Below are 20,669 nucleotides of genomic sequence, written 5' to 3'. Positions count from 1 at the left end.
TGTACAACCATTGGAGATGTGAGCAGGACAGATGGAACAACTGTGTGAACAAAAGTGTGGACTTTATACCAGTTTTTAAATTGTGTTGATAGGCCACGTAAAACCAGAGTTATGATAAAAATATATGTAATGTTTGGTTTTTTTCCTGAATCCTATCTTGTTTATATTTATACTGCAAGAAGAAACAGTAAAAAAGGCGTTTTATAAGGAAAGCGCTGGAAAGCACTCTCAGCCTGTGAGCAAAAACAACCCCCCCCCCTCCTCCCCCGCGCCCCCCAGCCTTTCCTATTGGTGGAAACATGTACCATGTGGACCAATAAAAAAAATGATATGGCAACATGGCATTTAGTTGTTTAGGAAGGGGGAAGTTTTAGGAGTGACAGAGGTGTTTTGAGATGTGACAGATTTGCAACGTTTAGCGCAAATCTTGTGTAGTTAGTGTGTAGTGTAGACAATAGTTTTGTTTTGTGTGTCAGAACAATGAAGCGACTGCTGAATGTTACAGGTGTTACAGGAGTGATACATCTCCTGTTGTCAGGCCTGCAGGTATCAAGTTGTTGTTCTCCTTTATCTCATAGTGGACAGAAATTATTTTTTGGAGCGGCACAAATAATTTGTGTGGCATCAAATTTGATGCAGAACAGCTGATTGTTCTGTAAATAGTGTGAAATGTTTATTTAAAAAACTGCCTCGGCTGCATTTTTAGGTAAACAGCTGCAAAAAGCTTTGTTTTTTGCAAAACTCAGTTACTTTTTTGAAGAAGTAACTATATAATTAATTGCCCAACATTGGTCATTATATACTGTATTTTGCAGACAGAGAGTTACAGGACTCTCTCCCAGACCACAGACTTATACTCATAATACCAGTCAGAGCTTTATAAAAACAAAAAAAACCCAAAGCTGTAAAACTTCTTTTTTTGTTTTTAAAAAACACGTTTTCAAAATTGGAGTCCAAGTTATTTTTATTTCCAATAGTGTTAACATACTACACAGGTCATGAACATGATTTTTTTAAATCTTCACTGTAAGTGGGCTAAAGCAGTTAATTAAAAGTAGTCTAACTTAAATGTAAATGCTGTAATTTGATTATTTTAATAAACCATGTGACTTGGATGTATTTGATGCTAGCGTGACCACAGTGCACACGTCTGCTGTTGCTCACAGTGGTCCAAGGGACCGCTCAGGGAGTTTGTGTGTTCGACACATGAAAAATTAGAGGGAACATTGCCCTTGACACCAATGGGTTTGAAAAAAAGTTGCAGCTGCAATAAAAGACTGATCATGAAAACACATTTTTTCTTTCTTTCTTTTAATTTGAGATTCTCTGACACAGAAGTACAAAATCATTTTTTGCTGGAGCCATCACAGGTAATTTTCTAGCATTAAAACTTAACATGTTCTCAATCTCTCTGCTATTAAGGCAAATTCCAGTTCCATCAAGTCTCACTCTGTCGTACCACAAACTTCACTGTTATTATATGCTACACACTGTACCATCATTTTAGGCACGTGCTTGAAAAGTCTTTTGCACTTATGTGAAACAGGAACAGGCATGTCAGTGAGCAATTAGCACTCAGTCTTTACTGGACTTCCAAGCCAACTCAAGAATGAAACATTTAGCACACATGTTCTGATGTGAAAATGTGGGAAAATATCCCTTTTACAATGTATCATTTGCATTTTATTTAGCATTAGCGGACTGTGGGGTTGAGTGTAGGTCATTCTTCTGCAGGAAACCTAGCAGCTGGCAGGTTCTTCTCTCAGCATTTTTCAATGATGATGGCGATACCCTGACCACCGCCAATACAGGCAGACCCGATGGCATACTTGCCTCCTCGCCGCCTGTCAGAAAGTAAATAATTATTCAAAGTCACTTTAAATAACGTGCAGAACACTTCTCATTATATAAGATACCGTGCACTATTAAATGACTACGCTACCTGAGCTCATGCACCAGGTGAGCAGTGATGCGAGCTCCAGAAGCACCGAGAGGATGTCCGATGGCAATAGCTCCACCGTTAACATTGCTTTTCTCCGGGTCGAGTCCTAGAGCCTTGGAAACAGCCAGATACTGAGAAGCAAAAGCCTCATTGACCTGTGCAAAACAACAAAAACACCTGAGTATTCACTTCCTAAATAAATCACAAACACCATAAATCACAACAGGCTGGTTGCTGTTATATTTTAAAAAAGCAACTTTCAAGTATTAAAAAATATTAATATTAAAGTAATATTTGAGTATTAAAAAATAATAATTAGTTTAAAAGATGTTAGTTTGTCCAATGAATTTCAAGCCTCTGAAAGTGTGGGATTATGTGGGATTTTATAGCTCAATGTCTAATGTCAACATTTAATCACAACTTAATGGTTTGATTTCAAATCCATTGTACAAAGGCAAAACTACAAAGAACATGTGACTGCCCAAATACATACGGGCCTAACTGTTGTTATGTAAATTTTACTCATAATAGTGGTTTATATATTTGCCTAACAAATGAAAGATTCTGGTTCAAACCCAGGAAGAGACACAGATCTCTTTGTGGCTGCGGCAGGAAGAGACACAAATCAAACATGTGCTGGTGACCTCTTGTCAATAAGGAAGCAGGCAAAAACAGCTGTGTGCACTTTCACCAACATATTATTTTCAGTTTCCTTAATTAATTATAATGGAGTATTTTTAAGTTGTTGCATTACTGCTTTGTATATGACAAAAAAGCATGTAAGTATTTGTTTCACTGTATGGGAACAAACCTCCGCAAGATCCATGTCTTTGAGAGTCAGACCAGCTTTCTTAAGTGCTCCCGTGATTGCTGGAACAGGACCTAAAATAAATAAAGTAAAAAGAACGGTTAGGTAATCATTACTTTTAATCCAAAGGTGCCCAGATTATACCTTTAAGAGAGCAGTGTTGCTAACCTATTCCCATAATGCTTGGGTCACAGCCTGACACGTGATAGGCCACAATTCTGGCCAGAGGAGTGAGCTTGTGTTCCTTCAGAGCATCCTCACTTGAAATCACCAAAGCAGCAGCACCATCAGATACACCCTGGGGATAGAAATAATAGGTACAATCAGGAAAGAGGAGGAGGTTGGATAAAATTTATAATGAACTATATTTAAATGTATTTTAAGTGTGAGTGTACAAAAACATGCTGGAGTGATATCACACAATACAAAAGGGACTCGAATGCATTAAAAAAAAAAAAAAGGTGGTCTGTTTTTCCCAGTGACCACGGACCGTCTTACTTAGACTAAGAAAACCCGATCATGTCAGATTGTTGAGAACAGTCGGCACCTCTAGCATAAACTCACTGAAGCGTTAGCAGCAGTAACGGTTCCTTCCTTCTTAAAGACAGGAGGTAGTTTGGCCATCTGTTCCAGAGTGGTCTGAGGCCGAGGGTGCTCATCATGAGTCATGGGCACTTTGCCTTTCTTAGCTTTCACCTCAATGGGAGCAATTTCTGCTGTGAAATAACCACCCTCATGAGCTGTAAACAGAAAGCAGTAAAAGCTTAGAGTTTAAAACAGTAACTGAGTATGAGGGTGAATTAAAAGGCAGACCATGAAAAGAAATCAAAAAACAGGGTCTGCCTTACCTGCCTTCCACCTTTGTTGAGTCTTATGTGCGTAGTTGTCACAGTCCTCTCGGGTGATCTGGTATTTCTCTGCCAGGTTTTCTGCTGTGATGCCCATCGGGGTTTTAATATGCAGGTCAGTCAGCCCCGCCCACAAGGTATCCTCTAGCTGGTAGGCAGATGAAGGCAGGTTTAATACCAAATCATTGTAGTTATGGTGATGTACATTTATATCAAGTGTTCACAGATCTGATCTACCAACCTTCAGATCGACGCCAAACTTTGTACCAAATCGGATGTTACGGACAGCATAGGGAGCCTGGCTCATACTCTCTGAACCTCCACACAGGACCACCTCTGAATCCCTGAGACAAATCTCCTACAAACACAAAGGGGAACAGGTTTTTTGTTTTTAGACCAGCAGAAAAAGGGTAAGATACATAATGATCATTTTACTGATGGTTTTTGCACACATTGCTGACTTAAAAATATCACTTCAATTACTTTCCACTTATATACATGACAGGAAAAGATCAGAAACTTTTAATCTTCCTTTTCATTTGGGGAGATACAGTACAGAACGAAAATACATCAGCATATAATTCATCCAATGAATTTCAGTTGTCATAGTGCAGCACTGGGTTGTTGTTTTTGGGTCGTTTCTGTCTTTCTCTGGTCTTGGATGGGTTATGCAGGCTGTGCCCTATGGGTAGAGCACGGGTTCCTGCTGCTCACTGAGCACACCAGTGGCTCATTGGTCTCATCAGTGGCTGGTATTTAAGGGGCACCTGAAATGTTTGCCATCATAAAGTAGTAGACAGGCTTGTTTTTGGTTATGCCTACTGAGTTTTTCCAGTGTTCTCAACTCTGTGTCTCTGTGATTGTGTGCTGAATAAAAGGCTTCCCTAAGCTTGCTCACCTGCTACCTTCAAACAAGCATTCACCACAAGGATTCCTTTCCATCTCGTGTTACCTGCCTGTCCACAACCAGTGCCCCACCCTCCAACTTCACTTATCTCTACTCCTAGTAAGAAACGTATACGATAGATTCCTGGAGTTATCATAAAACCGGGCTGATGTGAAACCACCTCTTACATTTTGCTTTATCTTACTCACTCTTCTCCTTACAGAGAAGCTGCAGAGCTTCTTTTCCCCGCAAAAAGTAGTACTCTCATTAAGTATTTCTCTTCCTTAGTATGAATGTGCTGTACTGAGGATCTCACTAACTCACCACGTCAACCAGCACTCAAATGTTTGTGGATTTCACTCCAAAATAGTTTTAAAGTTCTGGACATTCCCAAAGGAAATGGTAATGATAAGCTACTGATGATCCACCAAACCTCCAACAATTTGTTCCTACACCTTAATGTCTTTCTGTAATTAAAAAAACTTTGCATTTTTCCACCCAAATTCCGTCCACATACGTGAAACTGCAGTTTTCCACTCTGACCTTTCCATTCTTCTGCTATTTTGGCTTCACTTTCCCGTTTGTCTTCGTAGTGTCACTGTTATTACTTTTTAAAATCAATTTCCTTGTTTGTATGTTGATAGGAAAACATTCAATACACTGTTTTCTGCTTTGGCTAATTCCTCTTTTATGGGTCTGATAGATTTATTTTCGTTAGTTTAGTGCTTACCTGAGCGCCATTAATGATGGACTGGAAACCAGATCCACACAGTCTGTTCACGGTGAGAGCGGGCACTGGGATGGGTACGCCACACCTCAGACCCACATGACGAGCAATGTAGGGTGCATCAGCTGAGCTCTGAACGTAGGGAAATGGATCAGAAACAAAATGTAAGATACAATAGTCAGATCATTTATAATGAATCCTTTCAGTGTTGTATGTGTGATCAGTACCTGCATGACATTTCCCATGATGATGCTGTTTACAAGCTCTGGGACCACACCCCCTGCAGCGAGGGCAGCTTTGGCTGCATGTTCAGCCAAGTCTGTTGCACTGTGATCCTTCAGTACTCCACCATAGGTACCAAATGGAGTACGCTTGGCAGCTACAATAAATACACCTAGGAAAAAAGAGCATTTTAGTTTGGAGTTAACACCACCCACCACTGAGCTACAGCCAGATTGTAGCACGAACAGAGAGAGAAGATTTGTGAAGGGATAATTAGCACTAAAGCGACATGATTTACAGGGTGTTGAAATAAAGCTGCGCCTGATTTCTTGTTTTCAATTCTTTGTTGATGTATTCAAATTAAAGTTCCTGTTTAGGTTTTCTCCTATAATGTTTCTGTTTTTTATTTCCTGACAGTGACTTTGATTTATTGCTTCATTGCTGTGTATGGATTTGTTATTTGTATTTTCTGATGTTTAGTTTTATGATGAGTACATGTAGCCATGGTCTTCCCCGTGTTTCTATTTGCTGCTCATCATTCCTGAAACCTGGTCCTTCTGTTTCAATCAATCAATCAATCAATAAATCAATCAAGGCTTTATTCACCACGTGCAGGTTGCCCTGCAGTGAAATGGGACCCCCCGCCCCGACCTTACACACACAACACAGACATCACATGGGGATACAGGTCGGAGATCAGTAGTGTTACAGAAAAAACACTGAAATATACACTACAATGGGAAAGTACAAGAGGAAAAAAAGAGACCTCTACTCATGCTGGGCTCCTGGGAGGACAGCATGAGAACAGGAAGCAAAAAAACTCCTCTGCACATAAAAGCACATAAATGTCCACAGCACAACATTGTGGAACACGTGACAAGTCACAGGGTCGGGTGGGGGGTGAGGAGTAATCCGAAGCAAACACAGCAGCCATCCTGTCCAACGCTACCATTCCAGCGCGGGCTCAGACCCGCCGTGTTCCCCAGGAGGGAACAAGCGTCGAAGGCGTTTGGAAAGGGAGGGGGATGAGTGTGTGCACATTAGTGTATATGTATGTGTGTGCGTGTCCAGAGTTCAGCTGACACAGTGTCCTTCGCCCTGCCAGGTTAAGTAAACAGTCTACCAGCCAACCCAGGTGGCCTTGCATAGAATGGGAAGAACAGTCTAAACACAGTCGTTATCAAGGTGTTGTTGTTCAGCTCCAGCCTTGAGACCGCAGCTGGCGCCAAAGGGGTATCTGCATGAAGTGATGGTGGTTTTTACTTTAGTGCGAACAACTCATATGAATTTCAAAGCTGTTCTAACAGTCCAACACTGGTCTCTCAATCTCCCGTTGGAGAGCCGCGAGCTTCTCCAAGATGTGATCCATTTCCATGTGGATCAGTAAGAAATATAAATTATTAGATGCAACTTTGTTATTTCTTCATGTTGGCTGCTGGTAACTTATTCTTGCATGTAGAACATTTGTTTTATAGTAATGAATGATTCTAAAACAGTTCGCCTATTTGTCGCCTACTTGCTAAGTGCATTTCAAATTTGTATCTAGAGAAAGCCTACGTTTGAATTCTGTTTCTTTCATTTTAACTTGCTCTCAGACTAAATGCCTCTGAAGCAGCAGCTGAAAGAAAATCTAAAACTGTCTCTGAAACATTAATTCAAGGTAATATTTACTTACTACAGCTGGAGCCCGGGTGAGGTTTTAACAGTCTGAAAGCAAGTAAAGAGTAAATTTAAACAGAATTCAAATTTGGAATAAACTGAAACTCGGAATTTAGACCCATCTGCACACAGGGATCTGAGAAATCTTCCAGGAATAGTGATGCCATTTCATTTCATACCTGTCCTCTAATCTGAAGCAGGTTTTCAGGAGCTACTTTGGCAATTCTTTGTTTTTCTTTTTTTAAATTCCCTGTTTCTGCATTTGGGGCCTGATTGATAATCTGCCAAAAATTTATTTGAAAGTCACAGCAACATTTTTGAGAGGGAAAAAAAATTGGTTTAAAGTTCACAGTACCTTAATAGGAATGATCTCTATTTTGAAATGTTGCACTGAGGGACCTTTTTCAGTTTTAGAGGGACACTGAACTATCGACTAATGTCTGCTACGTGTCAGGAAACGCAGGATGCTTTGACCTGGAATCGAGTTTGCAAATATTATAGTAACACCTGACGCATACAGCTGGAGTCTGTTTAATGTTGAGTAATATGTTCCCTCCACTCTGAATGGGGGCACTGGACCAAACTCACAGAAGAGCGCAGAGATTTGTGAATCAATAAAATTGTATTTATTTATAAATCCACTATAAAGCTTTTCTGACTAGTCATTTTGTTTACATTTTTTAAATTGATAGGTTTAAGCAGAAAAGTTAAACATAAACTAAACGTAATGAATTTGCAGCAGAAAGTATTAAAGAGGACTGCATAAGTGATTCATTAGACAACAGTAGTGACAAGCTGTTGAAACTCTTTGGTTAGCAATACTTTTGTGGATAATTACTTAGTGTTTAAACGGAATAATAACTCAAGGGAGTGATTGAATGGCTGTGCATGTAAGATGGGGAAAAAATGTTGGGAGCTGCTGATATGATGCATATAAAATGGCTCAATGACCAGTAATCCAAAGTCCTTATAGATAATTTCTTTAAACATTTACTCCATATTCATGATGTAATTGCCATATGAAGAATAACTCAAATTAAATACTGTTACCCAACTTTTTTGATGTTCTGTCCTCGATCATATATAAACACATAATATGGAGAAATATGAATAGCAAAATCAGGAAACACAATAATGCAAATTAACTAATGTATGAGGCACAAATGTATATTTGTAATCTATTAAACATATAATTAAAACAGATTTAAAGCACGGTTTCACCTTCGCTTAAGTAAATGCATCACAGCATATGCTATAGCATATACTTATAGCTATAATATTCGCACACATGAATATTATAGCTGAAAGCTGTAATTTTCTAAACCAAAAAAGTGTGGGCATAACAAAAGCAAACTGGTGTCCTCAAAGTTGTGAAAGGTTTCTGATTAAATGTTCAAATACATATTTACAGCTTTGAGTTGAGTAGCAGCAAGGAGCAGCTGTTTAAATAATACTGCCACCATCTTGTCACCTTTCGCCTACATTGCAGTTAAATTATGTGGAAACGAGACTTCTTTGCATATAAAATAAATAAAAAGGTAGATTTTTAAAGCGCTGTTGCACAGCAGTGTGACCCAGATACTTTCAAACGCCCCATCAGAAAATCCCGTCCCAGCAGTCTTACTGCTGAAATGAAATGAATGGTGTTTGTTTACCTCTGAGAAGTGCCATGGCGCAGACTCAACAATCCAGCGATGACCGGATCAAAGTTTTAGGCTGATATCTCGCTGCGTGGAGCATATAAAAGCCTCGGACCACTGTGACCTTTCCCCCAAATACTGCAGCCCGGTAACGTTTTACTCCTCCTTGAAGATTCAACAAAATATCTACACATAAATATCTACACAACGCAATGTTACTATTTTTTTACTGTTTATCTTATTGTTTTATTAAGTAATATATTAACGGATTATAATATACCCAATATCTGTCTTTGATTTTATTTCCAGGATTTTTAAATAAGCGAAAGTGCGCACGTTGAAGTGTGCGGCCGCTTGTTTGAAACGTCATCTTTCAGCGACGTGTGTGGGGGGGCTGTCACTCCAGGGGACGACATGTGAATTTTTGTTGTCCTGGACCCAAAACTGAGTTAAAGGAAGAAACAGAAACGTAATTAAAACATGTCTTTGGCTCTTTCGCGATGTCTTTGCAGGGTTTTATCGCGGCAGGCCATGCCGTCGAGGTGAGTGATTGATGTACGATGTGAACGAAGTGCGTTAGCTGCGTGGAGCTAATATAGCTAAGGTTATTCGGTGCTTTAATGGAGAAGAAGTGTGCTTATAGCGATTTTCAATAACAAGGGTGATGAGCAGAGCTGTTGTGACTACAGAGGGATGTAGTTGTTGAGAGTATGGTTTCATGCTGAGAAAGAGTACAGATGCGATGTTTGCTTTGAGCCTGTTGATGGAGAAGTATAGAGAAGGTCAGAAGGAGTTGAACTGTGCACTTGTGCATCTAGATAAAGCATATGATGGGGTGCCAAGAGAAGTATGAGGGTGGTGCAGGACATGCATGAGGACAGAGAAGCAGTGGTGAAGTGTGCGGTAGGAGTGACAGATGGGTTGGACCTGGATCAGCATCAGGGATCTGCTCTGTGCCCCTTCTTGTTTGCAATGAAGATGGACAGATTAGATCAGTGAGTAGTCTCTGTGGACCATAATATTTCCAGACGATATTGTGATCTGTACCAAAAGTAGAGAGCCTGGAGAGGTGAATGTATGCTTTGATAGATGAGAAATGAAAGTCAAAAGCAAGACAGAACACGTGAGAGGCAGACAGCTGTGCTCGTGATGCTGAAAGGAGCCAAAAATTGTGACGGTGGATGGTTAAATACCTGGGGTTAAACATCCAAAGCAAATGACAGTGCACAAAAGAGATAAAGAAGACAGTGCAGGCAGAGTGGCGATGAGCATCAGGGGTGATTTGTGACAGAAGTGAAAGGGAAAGTTTACAAGATGGTAGTTAGAGGGTGGCACCAATAAAAAGACAGGCGACTGAGCCGAAGGTGGCAGAGATGAAGATGTTAAGATTTTTACTGGGAGTAAAAAAAAAAAAAGTAGCACTCTTAAGACTGTCTTCTTCAAAGAATATACAAACTTGAGAGAAATGAGAACTTGAGAAATGACCTGTACTCTATTTTGCAGCTCTCTGTACGGAGAACATCACCATCTTGTACAGAGTCCTTGGTTTGCACCAGTGATGACCCTGAAGACATCTGCTCCACTGAGGTATGATTCAGGCTCAGGCTCACAAACCAAGTCATGACCGAGGTTTACCACAATTGTCATTTCATCAATATTTTAAATTGAACAACTTAGTCCACCAATGTTATGGTGGTTCGTGGTGCTAACAGTATTTCTCAGCAAGCTCTATCTTGTGGCTGAATATATTAACATAGAGGTTTGATCTGTGTTATTCAAGAGCTGAGCCAAAAAAGAAGAAGAAAGTGGACCCGAGAAGGGAACAAATGTTGAGAGAGCGTCTGAAAAAGAAGCTGAAGAAACTGGAGAAAGTTCCACCAGAGCTTATACCCATAGAGGACTTCATCACTCCAACCAAATGCTTGGATGAAACAAGGTGGAGCTCATTTCAGTCTATGTGCATAAATGTCGTTTGAAATAATGAGGTCAAATTTGTATTGAAACATTAATGTATAGTGCTCAGTGTGATAACACACATTCAAATTTCTTCTTGTCAGCAAATGAACTAAAGCTACTGGGCAGGTATGGATCATCATAAGCATGCAGAGGCATTTTTTAAGACCAATGGATGGGAAAAGAAATGTGTTTTTATTCCTAAATAAACAGGCAACAGATCAAGCAGCTCTATAAGTCCAAGGTGTAAAATTAATGTGTCGTGGCTCAGCCCACGGCGTCCTTTGAGAACGCTGTCCTCCACAGCCAATGAAGAAAATCTGAGCTGATGTCAACTCTGTTTTCCACATCAGAGTTAAGAACTATTTTAATATCATGTGTTAAAATCAGCTTTGTTGGATCACACAAACAAATGGAAAAAAAAGAAAGTCAAAAGCACTTATTGTGTGCTTTTTTTGAATTTTTATTATTCATGACATCTCACTGGTCAAGAATGGATTTGACAATAATGCCCCAGGAGTGTTAACACAAACCTTATTTATGTCAAGATAATGTAAATACTACTATACTACAATTCTACAAGTCTCATTTAACCCATCAGACGCAGTTTTATCTACCCCGAAGCATTTTTCATCATTCGTACACACTCCAATAGGTGCATTAGGGGCAATTTGCCAAGAACATTTTGCTGGCAGGAGGAATCACAGACTTCTTTGCCTGCTTTGCTAGATGACCAGTTCGACCACCTCAGCCACAGCTCATTTTCGCAGAGAAATTGCCTTTGCAAAAGGTGGCTGAAGTTCTGAGACGTGATTGTTATCTGATGTGTTGTTGGTTTTATCAGTCTTTTTGCAGTGAAGCTCTGGGACGTTAAAACAGCTTTGAAACTTTTAAATTGCTCATTTGAATACCTTTCTTGGATATAGGGCTTTTAAGTCCTTTAAATTGATGTTCATAATTCTCTGTCTAAGGGAACGCACTGCTCCAAGGCTGTCATTTGAAGAAAGTGAGGGTCGAGCCCTGCTGCTGAAGGAGTGGTGTCGATACAAACAGGTTACCACTTACCTATCGCACCTGCGTCACTAAAGCTTTTATGGAAAATGTTACATCTGACCCCAGCTCTACATCTCATGCACTTAGTGGGTTGTATCTGTCTGCTGTTCTTGCAGAAGCAGCACATGGCTGAAGTGGAAGCTGTTGAACTGGCTTTGGAAGCACAGAGGGAGGCACTGGAGGAGCTGAAGCTGGAGTCCGAGGAGCTGTACCGGGCAGCGCTGAAGCCTGACCCGCTTCTTATTCCCTTTGTTCACGAAGGTCCCGCATATACGCCAGCAATACCCAATTATGACGCCCCTGATGGGAAATACAACGATATCACTAAAGTTTACACGCAGTGATAAATGAGGAATAGCTGTGTGTAGTTTAGTGTGTCTGTTATTCATTAAGCAAAAATGCAGCTTTTAAGCACACTGTCTTTATTCCTTCATTGTCATTCATTGTGTGAGAGTTACAGTGAGTTTGTGTCACGTTAATATTTGTCTATAATAATGGAATAAATCTTTTTATTGATCCAGTGTTCAGAATCTTTTTGAACATGTCATGTTATAAGGCAGAAAACTGCTACACAACTCTGAATTCTGTCATCTCGATTTTTCAGTAGGATTAAACATCCCATATACCTACATCATTAACCTTTCTTAAAGTCAATTCATTTGCTGAGCAGCTGACAAATACAGATAGGCCTACAGGTACCATGCAAACACCTGGCTCTTCACCTTTTTCAAGGAGAATGAAGCAGATCACTGATTACCTGTACTGACTATATATTCTGTCAACATAAGGATAATATAGAGCTAATTTTCTCTGAGTGCAGTCGGTCTTTGTGCTTAAGTTTACACAAGCTTTGCAGAATTAGTACCTATGAGACACCAGCCTGTCTGGAAACGGATCATATTTACTGATAAAACAGCTAATCCTTATCGCTGAGCACTAGCTGCTGCCAGCATTGTTAGACATACTGTATATATATCATTTTACATACAGCAGTTCTCTGAATACAACTGATGACATCTCGTGATCATGAGAATGTCCAGGCTCTTAAACTGAAACTAAGCATGTTGTCAAAACTCGATGTTCAGGAGTCCTGAGGCTTCTCCTGGTTCAGTGGCACGTGCCAGTCTCTAGGAGGCTCCTGCCTCAGCTGCCACACTGGAATGAAGTTTCTTTGCTCTGCCACTCTGATTTTCTCACTTCTCCGCAACGCCTCCTGCAAGACAGACAGAGTGAGTGTATTTATACAGCCTGGAGCGGATCACAGAGGTCACCTGTTTAGGACTTTAAAATTTTAATTTCTTGCTGTTCCACCTTAGCCTCGGTGCCTCTGTGTTTCTCCCACTCTCTGCAGTTATGGTAGTCCTCTTTCCACTGCTGGCAGGATGGCACGGTACCGTAAGTGTAGTAGTGGTGAAACCAGTTTTTAAAACTTTTGCAGTGTCTAAACTCGCTCCAGTAGTCTTCACATGCCCGTGGTGGCTGTGGCGACAAAGCAAACAAAAATCAGAATAAAATTTTAAACTTCTGTTGGGATTCTGGTGACTGACATCAGACACTTTGTTGGGTACGCCTGTCTAACTACTTGTTATTAATAAAATAATCAGCCAATCAACTGGCAGCAACTGAAAAGGAGGAAATATACAGTGAGGGGCAGTTCTCTAAGCAAAAATACCTTGTTGACGTCAAAGGAGAATAGCCACACTGACTCGAACTGACAGGAAATCAACAGTGACTATCAAAAGTACCACCAAGATATGCAGAAGACCATCTCTAAATTCACGGCATGTCAAACCTTGAAGCAACAGAAGACCACACTGAGTGCCGCTCCCCAAGAACAGGAAACTGAGGCTACAGTTTGCACAGGTTCACCTATGCAGCGCAAAAGAGAACTGGAAAAACACTGCCTGATCTGATGAGTTCAAATTTCTACAGCAACATTTGGCTGCTATGGTGAGCAGTTTATTGATGTTCGTCTCACATCTCTGTCAGCAGCAACTGAGTGATGCTGTCGTGCCAAACTGGAAATCTCTAAAGAACGTTTTCAACACCTTGTTGAATCTGAGCCACGAAGTGTTAACGCAGGTCCGAAGGCAAAGAGAGTCCAACCCAGTACAAGCATGACGTTCCCAATATAATGGCCGGTGAGTTTTAACCTGAGTCTCTGAAGTGTTCAACATTTAAACAGCGCCTCTCTGCGGTCGTATTAAGAATGGGCTGACCCTCAGTTTGGTCAGTGGCTCATTTGACTTTCCAACTACACACATGCTGTTTTTAAATTTGATCAGCAAGCCCAGATATTAGTGCATTTCGTGAATCAAAAAAATATACGTCGCCTCCTCGGATCTTCTTTGTCTGACTTTGCTAGATGGTACAGAAGGGTACATTTGCGGTTTAGCATCTAAAGCTAATCACCTTGCGACCTACGTCATCAGGATTTGACTTTGATTATTTTGAGTCTTCTCATAAACAAGGCAAATCAAATTAACTAAGGAAAAGTTATCATTAACGAAATTAATAACCTAATATCTGGTTTAATTACCCTCCATGCGATTTCTCCCACAGCCCTGTCCATCGCTAGCTGCGACAGCTTTAGCAACTGTACTTCTTCCGGTTTTATTTTTCACAACAAAAGCTCTTGGCACATTTCTGTATCACTTATACGAGGCCACAAAGCATCAAAACGAAAAAATGTGTGCATGGCTGAAGAACGTCATTGTGAATTCACAGTTTGTTTAAAGATATTCTGCTTTTACTGGAACTAAAAGTATATATTATTTGCAACAATATTTTTTCTGAAACGATAAAAATGTTGGTTTTCTCAAATCTGAATTTGTAGGTACTTTTGCTGATTGAGAGCTCAACCATTCATTATTTTACACATTTATGTAAACTCACCAATTCCAATAGTTTATCCAATGATCATCTTCTTCGAATATAAATACTCAACTCAGGTGATGTCATAGAAAGAGCATAATACCTCAAAAATAGGTCTGAGTGTAATTCATTTCAAAACAATTTTATTTGTTGATAAATAAAGCAAAAGAAAAAATTCCTAAAAGTCTGGAAAAAAACCCTCAAACATAAAAATTTTCTTAGTATAATCAAAACAAAAAGCTCCCATTTTACAGTAACACTGGGATTGTGGATAACAGCCATTTTAAAGTGGATTGTAAAAATAAAAAAAGAATTATGGAAAAGATGGGTCTGCGCAGAGTCAGAGGTCATTCAATCTGATATAAGAAAGATGTTTGCTGTCATTTTTTCATGTTCTTGATAAGATATTGGCAGAAAATCAGTCACTCTGAATTTGTGAATACCAAATTAGAGCAGACAGTATTTTAGGCTGCTCAGATTCTTTTGAGCAAAATATTACTGTCAGACTTTTAATTACACGCTATAATCAACAGCAAAACCTCCATTTAAAAAGGGGCAGAGGGGCAAAACCAACGCATCTGAAAACCAATATTTTACTTTGCTGCTGAAGGTGAAAAGAATAAGCTAGCTCTGTGCACATGAGTCAGACTCCTCGTTTGTAACTCTTCAAGGTTTTCGGCCCTTCTTGCGTAGTGACTGCCCTTGTCCAGAGAAGGCGATGAATCTGTTTATGGCATCATCCTGAGAAGATTCAGAAGAAAATTGAAAAATATGGCTTGAGAACTAAATGTAGGACTTTAAAAATAGCCAGGAAAGAGAACTGTTTGCATTACTTACATCATCCACAATTTTCCTGGGCAGAGGTCTGGAGTTTCGAATGAAGGTAATCCTGCCAATTTTGAAGTCATAGTTGGGAATCCCTCTGTGTGACGAAACATTAGACACACAACAGCTTGGAAAACCATTGTCTGCGTGGTGTGGCTGTGTGCTGTCACAGCTTTAAAAAAATATGTGGGACAACACCAATGTATAGTTACATCGCTATATTTTATACTTCGTTGGTGTTCAGTACATCTTTGTAGAGACAAAGACTCACCACAGATGTGCAACGCCGTGTGGACCATTCAGAAAGTTCAATAACCACTCCAATTTTTTTTTATTTTTTAAAAAAAGGTAAGCAAAGAATTTTCTGACAATTCTGTTATGGTTCAGGCTTTAGGCTTCAGGGTTAAGACCAGGGTACCCAGTTGCCTTAGAGCATAAATCCGGTATTCCTCTCTGTTTTTATGAAGCATAAAAAATACATAAACTGCTCAGAACTTTATTTAAATATATCACGTGACAAACCCATGTGCCTCAAGGTGTCACATTCTATGTCTCAACTCAAGTCTGAGATATCTAACATAGCCTAATAGATATAATAGCTCCTGCTTGGGGGCTTTCATATACTGAACAGCAGTTTGAGTTGACTGTCATCCCTCTCCTCATCAATTTGCAATACGCTGTTAAATAAAGGTGTAACATTCCCTGTAAAAATAGCTTGTCTGTTAGGCCACTTAACAGTTGAGTTATTTTTATGGGAATGTGTAAGAAACAACATCTTTTCACCTTTTAATGTCACTTGGGGCAAGGGGAGCAGGGCTGGGTTCAATCCCTTTAGTTTTACCATCCAAACGATTACCAGAACCGGTGAAAGCCTGAAAATAAAGCACAGATTAGAGATTAAATCAGATTATGTTATTCAAGTACTTTTAGTAGCAGTAAGTACACATTAACTTGAACTCACTCTGAAGCCTGTGTCCATGTCAGCGTAACTGCTGGGATCTGTTTCTTCCTCCTGTCAGAAAAACAGTTTTATTACACTGTTCAAAGGAGAAAACGTACAGTTACCACGATGGTTTGCTCCTTACTGTCGGTTCATCCTGGTGATTAGGCCGTCGTTCAGGCTCTTTGTAACCCAAGGGAGCATCAAAATCCACCTGAACAGCAAAGTAACAGCACGTGAGCGAATAAAGCAACAGAACAATTCACTGTGACTGTGGTGAAGTCCAGGATCTTACATTCATATCACACTCGATGATGGATACTGCTTTATCTGGTTTGGTCTCCATGACTCGCAGCTCATATATCTGAAACCCACAGATTACCAGATGGCATTTTTATGTTTAATCTTCCAGGAAACTCTCCAAGAACAACCCTTGGTCACATATAATCCCAACAATGACTTAAAGAAACTGATTCACCTTTTCGTTGTAGTTAATGGCTATGACATCACCAGTTGTCAAGCATGCAAAGTTTCTCAGTGCGTTCTCCAGTCTGTAATGAATGTTAACCACTTATGTTAAAACATGAAGTGTCAAAAAAATAAAAATTTAAAGTTGAAATAAACATTTCAGCCTGTACTCCTTACACTGCCTTGGGGTTTGTAATGTCCAGGAAGTCGGGGCTCTGAGGCTGGAACTTTGAGTAAGTGGCCACCATGAGGTTAACACTTTCCACTTGAACAAGACCGCCTTCCTCTAACAGGAGATTCTGCATCATCTGCAGTGAACAAAATACAGCAAATGTCACTCCAGCCTTTTTTTTTTTTTCTATTTCCATCCATCTATCAGGTCATGGGGGAAAGAGTGCAAGGCGGGGTACACTCTAGACAGGTCACCATCACAGGGCTAAGACACAGAGACAGACAACCAGAATCACCAATTAACCTAACATGCAAATACTTTCACTGTGGAAGGAAGCTGGAGTATACCAACAAATTTGAATTTTTAAACCCATACTTCTAAAACATTGTTATCCACTTCCACACAAGAAGAATATGTAAGTGCTCCTCCACTGCTGACACGAGACACTCATTACTGTTTCTCACCCAGTGAGGCAGGTAACAGATTCCCTCGTCTGCCACAAACTCCAGGACACCACAGTGTGTCATTCTGTCTGAGTTCTTGTTGGTCAGCTTGAACAGCATTGGATAGGTAATGTTAAGCCTGCCTGAACAGAGGAATATAGAGCAATGCTAAAAACAGGATGTAAAAAGGACATTTAGTAAGAAGGTTTTGAATTAACATGCGCTTACTGAGCTGGTCGAGAGCAGAAGGTGGCATTATTACTGAAAAGAAAAGAAAAATAACAGTTATTTTAAGGAAAATATGTGTTTTCATAAAATAAATATAAAGAAATATGATATGTAACTTTCACCTTATACATACTAACATAAACTTGGACATTTTGAGGATATTTTTTTTACAGTTGTGTTTTCTAACAAGTACCACAAAGCAATAAATAGTTAAATAACTTCAGATATGTTTGCGGTACTGGATGTATGTTTGGACAAGGGAGCTGGTTACACCATGTGGATGTTGGCACAGATTACACCCACAATACAGTGGTGAATGCAGAAAATTAGCTACATGTAAATCTGCCATACATCACACCATTGCTCATCAAACTCTATGAACGACCTAAACTGATGTGATGAAGTAGAAGGCCTACCCTGAGGTCCTTCCCAATGACTAAGTTCCCCACCTTATCTCTAAATGAGAGCCTAGACACCCTACAAAGGAAACTCATTTCCCCCAGTCTCTGAAATGTAGAGGACTGATGATGCACCAATCTTCCAAAACACATTCCCTTTTTTGATATTTTAATATTGATGGTGGAGAGCACTGTCTAGCATACTGAACTAAAACAACATGTTCATAGTGACCTCTTGAGGATTAAGGATGGGAGTTTCATTTTCTCCCATCAGGATTAAAATGTTTGATCACAAGATAAAAGTGATCAGTCAGAGCAAATTGGTTTCTAGTGACCTTTCCCTCTAAAAAGCAACAGTGGACCCAAACTATGCCAACAAGCAAAACAGAATCACCAGATCCTGCATTTGCAAAGGTCAAAGATTAAGGTCTTCATTTAATTCTTCACCCATACATACTTTGATTTGAACGAGTGGTATGGGAGAAAATACTGTACTTCAATATCTTTTGTTCAGAAACCTTGAACTGAGTGACTGTCTGAACCAACATGACCATTCTTTTAATGAGACTCACTTTTGCCTCCTTTCTCAACATCGGAGCGGTCGTTGGGTCCAGCCAGCATGGACACCGAATAGCATCGGTACTGAGTGGAGAAGCGGTTCTGAAAGCCCCGGGCCAACTGGTGGTCAAACACATGGAAGGAAAACTGTGGAACAAACATCAGGATTGTCAGTCAAACTCAGGTCACGTGTATACTTCAGAGCAAATAGATAACAATTTAATTGTTCAGGACAGGGAATCTTTATGCTGTGCTGTAGTCCTGTTGCTAGCCGCTAGCTAACTAAAACTGGAGCAACTACGATTTGTTTTGATACAACGTCACCGGCGAGAAAAACCACAGTGCTCACCATGTTGACTGTTTCTGTTCCTCGCTGCTAAACGCCCGCTTAATGATGTTTGCTTCAGTTTTCTAATTTACAGAAAAATTTACAATTTCCAACGTTGTAAACAACTGAAATTGTAGTCACTACCAGATCCGTACCGGAAACCCGATCGATACCACGCATGTGCAAAAGGCCACTAGTGATGGGATTTCCGGATCTTTTTAGAGAACCGGCTCTTTCGTTTTGGCTCACTAAAAAGAGCCGGCTCTTTCGGCTCCGAACCGGCTCTTTCGGCTCCGAACCGGCTCTTCAGGTTGTTTTGTTGCTTTAATTAATTTATTATTAACAATAATATAAAATTATGCACAAAAGGAATTACTAATGTAAAAAAAAAGTGGTTTTATTTATATATGTTTATATATAAATATATGTGGTGGCCCCTAGAGACAAAGCACATACAAACTCCAAAAAGCACATACAAACTCCAAAACACATTCCTAGAGTTAACTGAACGTCCAAAACAGAGCTATCTAGATCACTTAAATTACACAATTGAAAGCATATGTGTATGGTTTGTGTATTTATACACAAGCACTCATATATATTCAAATAATTAAAAAAAAAAAAAGTTCATTTACCTGTTATTACCACACACCAAATCAGGTCATTGGTACTTGCTGGCTTGTGTAGCCACTAGGTAACAAAAGCTCAACACTGCGCCTAGCATTCTGGAGCACTGGAGCAGTTTTTACGTGCTTCAGAGTTCATACGTGTTTTGAAGTTTGTACGTGCTTTGTCTCTAGGGGCCACCGTAAAAATACTTTTATTTATTCACTCCACATAAAATGTAATAAATAAATCATATAATACAAAAACCAGCTATTCACATTTCAACTTTTAACTATTTAAATTTCCAGCTTTTTCCTTTTATTAAACAAATTTAAAGTGAAACAACACAAAACTCTTCAAACCACAACACAATTAAATATAAATTAAAATATGAAAACAAAAAGAAGATGCATATTCTCTGTCATATGGGCATGCATGAATAAACTTTCTGAATCCTTTATCATCCACAACTGAAAATAGTTGTGGATGATTGTTGTCCCTGGCTCTCTTTCTCCCTCCGGCTCTGTTCCTGTGCTACTTTGTAACTATTACAAAGACCTTCAAAACTGTCTCACTGCCTTCATACATGTCCTGCTCCACCCTCACGTAGTTCTCTGGTATACCTGACTACAGTTCCTTATGCTTTCTCTCGCTCCACACACACAATGCACAACTGACACAATGCAACTCCTGACCTTCTTTATACTTCTCCATCAACACTCTCTAAGCAAACATCACATCTGTAGCACTCAGAGTGAGAGAAATTTTGTTAGGGTAGCATGGAAATCAAATGGGGTGGCAAAATCAAAGCCTTTAAAAAACATATGCAGGTGTTACATATGGTTAAAATGATTCAAATGCACTAAGTATACATATATTTCATATAAATATCGTCTATAACTTAATTATTTTCTGTAGCCCACATAGTTGAAGATTTCCATTAGATAAAATATGTGAATTTTGATGTTATGTGGGACGACCGTGGCTCAAGAGTTAGGAGTTCGCCTTGTAATCGGAAGGTTGCTGGTTCGAGCCCCGGCTCGGACAGTTTCGGTCGTTGTGTCCTTGGGCAAGACACTTCATCTACTGCC

General features: G+C 39.7%; 4 protein-coding genes across 4 annotated transcripts; 1 reads left to right on the top strand and 3 right to left on the bottom strand.

The window, feature by feature from the left end:
* Positions 1-946: 946 nt before the first annotated feature.
* acaa2 (acetyl-CoA acyltransferase 2) lies at positions 947-9,103 on the bottom strand. Its single transcript, XM_026187416.2, has 10 exons — positions 8,748-9,103; positions 5,439-5,605; positions 5,215-5,343; positions 3,840-3,956; positions 3,599-3,746; positions 3,315-3,490; positions 2,919-3,048; positions 2,754-2,824; positions 1,943-2,097; positions 947-1,844 (listed from the first exon to the last, which is right to left on the bottom strand). Exons 1-10 carry the CDS (start codon positions 8,761-8,763, stop codon positions 1,763-1,765), a joined length of 1,191 nt encoding a protein of 396 aa, XP_026043201.2. The 5' UTR covers positions 8,764-9,103; the 3' UTR covers positions 947-1,762.
* Positions 9,041-12,254, top strand: mrpl40 (mitochondrial ribosomal protein L40). The gene is made up of 5 exons (XM_026187417.2): positions 9,041-9,274; positions 10,236-10,319; positions 10,513-10,668; positions 11,657-11,738; positions 11,855-12,254. Exons 1-5 carry the CDS (start codon positions 9,213-9,215, stop codon positions 12,080-12,082), a joined length of 612 nt encoding a protein of 203 aa, XP_026043202.1. The 5' UTR covers positions 9,041-9,212; the 3' UTR covers positions 12,083-12,254.
* On the bottom strand, positions 12,144-14,393 carry c12h22orf39 (chromosome 12 C22orf39 homolog). Its single transcript, XM_026187419.2, has 3 exons — positions 14,278-14,393; positions 13,050-13,217; positions 12,144-12,951 (listed from the first exon to the last, which is right to left on the bottom strand). The coding sequence occupies exons 1-3, from the start codon at positions 14,308-14,310 to the stop codon at positions 12,820-12,822; spliced, it is 333 nt and encodes a 110-aa protein (XP_026043204.1). The 5' UTR covers positions 14,311-14,393; the 3' UTR covers positions 12,144-12,819.
* Positions 14,394-14,738: 345 nt separating this feature from the next.
* Positions 14,739-19,192, bottom strand: ufd1l (ubiquitin recognition factor in ER associated degradation 1). The gene is made up of 12 exons (XM_026188586.2): positions 18,994-19,192; positions 18,659-18,791; positions 17,689-17,721; positions 17,482-17,603; positions 17,023-17,153; positions 16,856-16,928; positions 16,673-16,741; positions 16,523-16,591; positions 16,399-16,449; positions 16,221-16,309; positions 15,450-15,534; positions 14,739-15,353 (listed from the first exon to the last, which is right to left on the bottom strand). The coding sequence occupies exons 1-12, from the start codon at positions 18,994-18,996 to the stop codon at positions 15,279-15,281; spliced, it is 933 nt and encodes a 310-aa protein (XP_026044371.1). The 5' UTR covers positions 18,997-19,192; the 3' UTR covers positions 14,739-15,278.
* Between the last annotated feature and the right edge of the window lie 1,477 nt (positions 19,193-20,669).

This window comes from Astatotilapia calliptera, chromosome 12 (genome assembly GCF_964374335.1).
Source record: "Astatotilapia calliptera chromosome 12, fAstCal68.1, whole genome shotgun sequence".
NCBI lineage: Eukaryota > Metazoa > Chordata > Actinopteri > Cichliformes > Cichlidae > Astatotilapia > Astatotilapia calliptera.
This window is presented reverse-complemented; position numbering and strand designations above follow the sequence as displayed.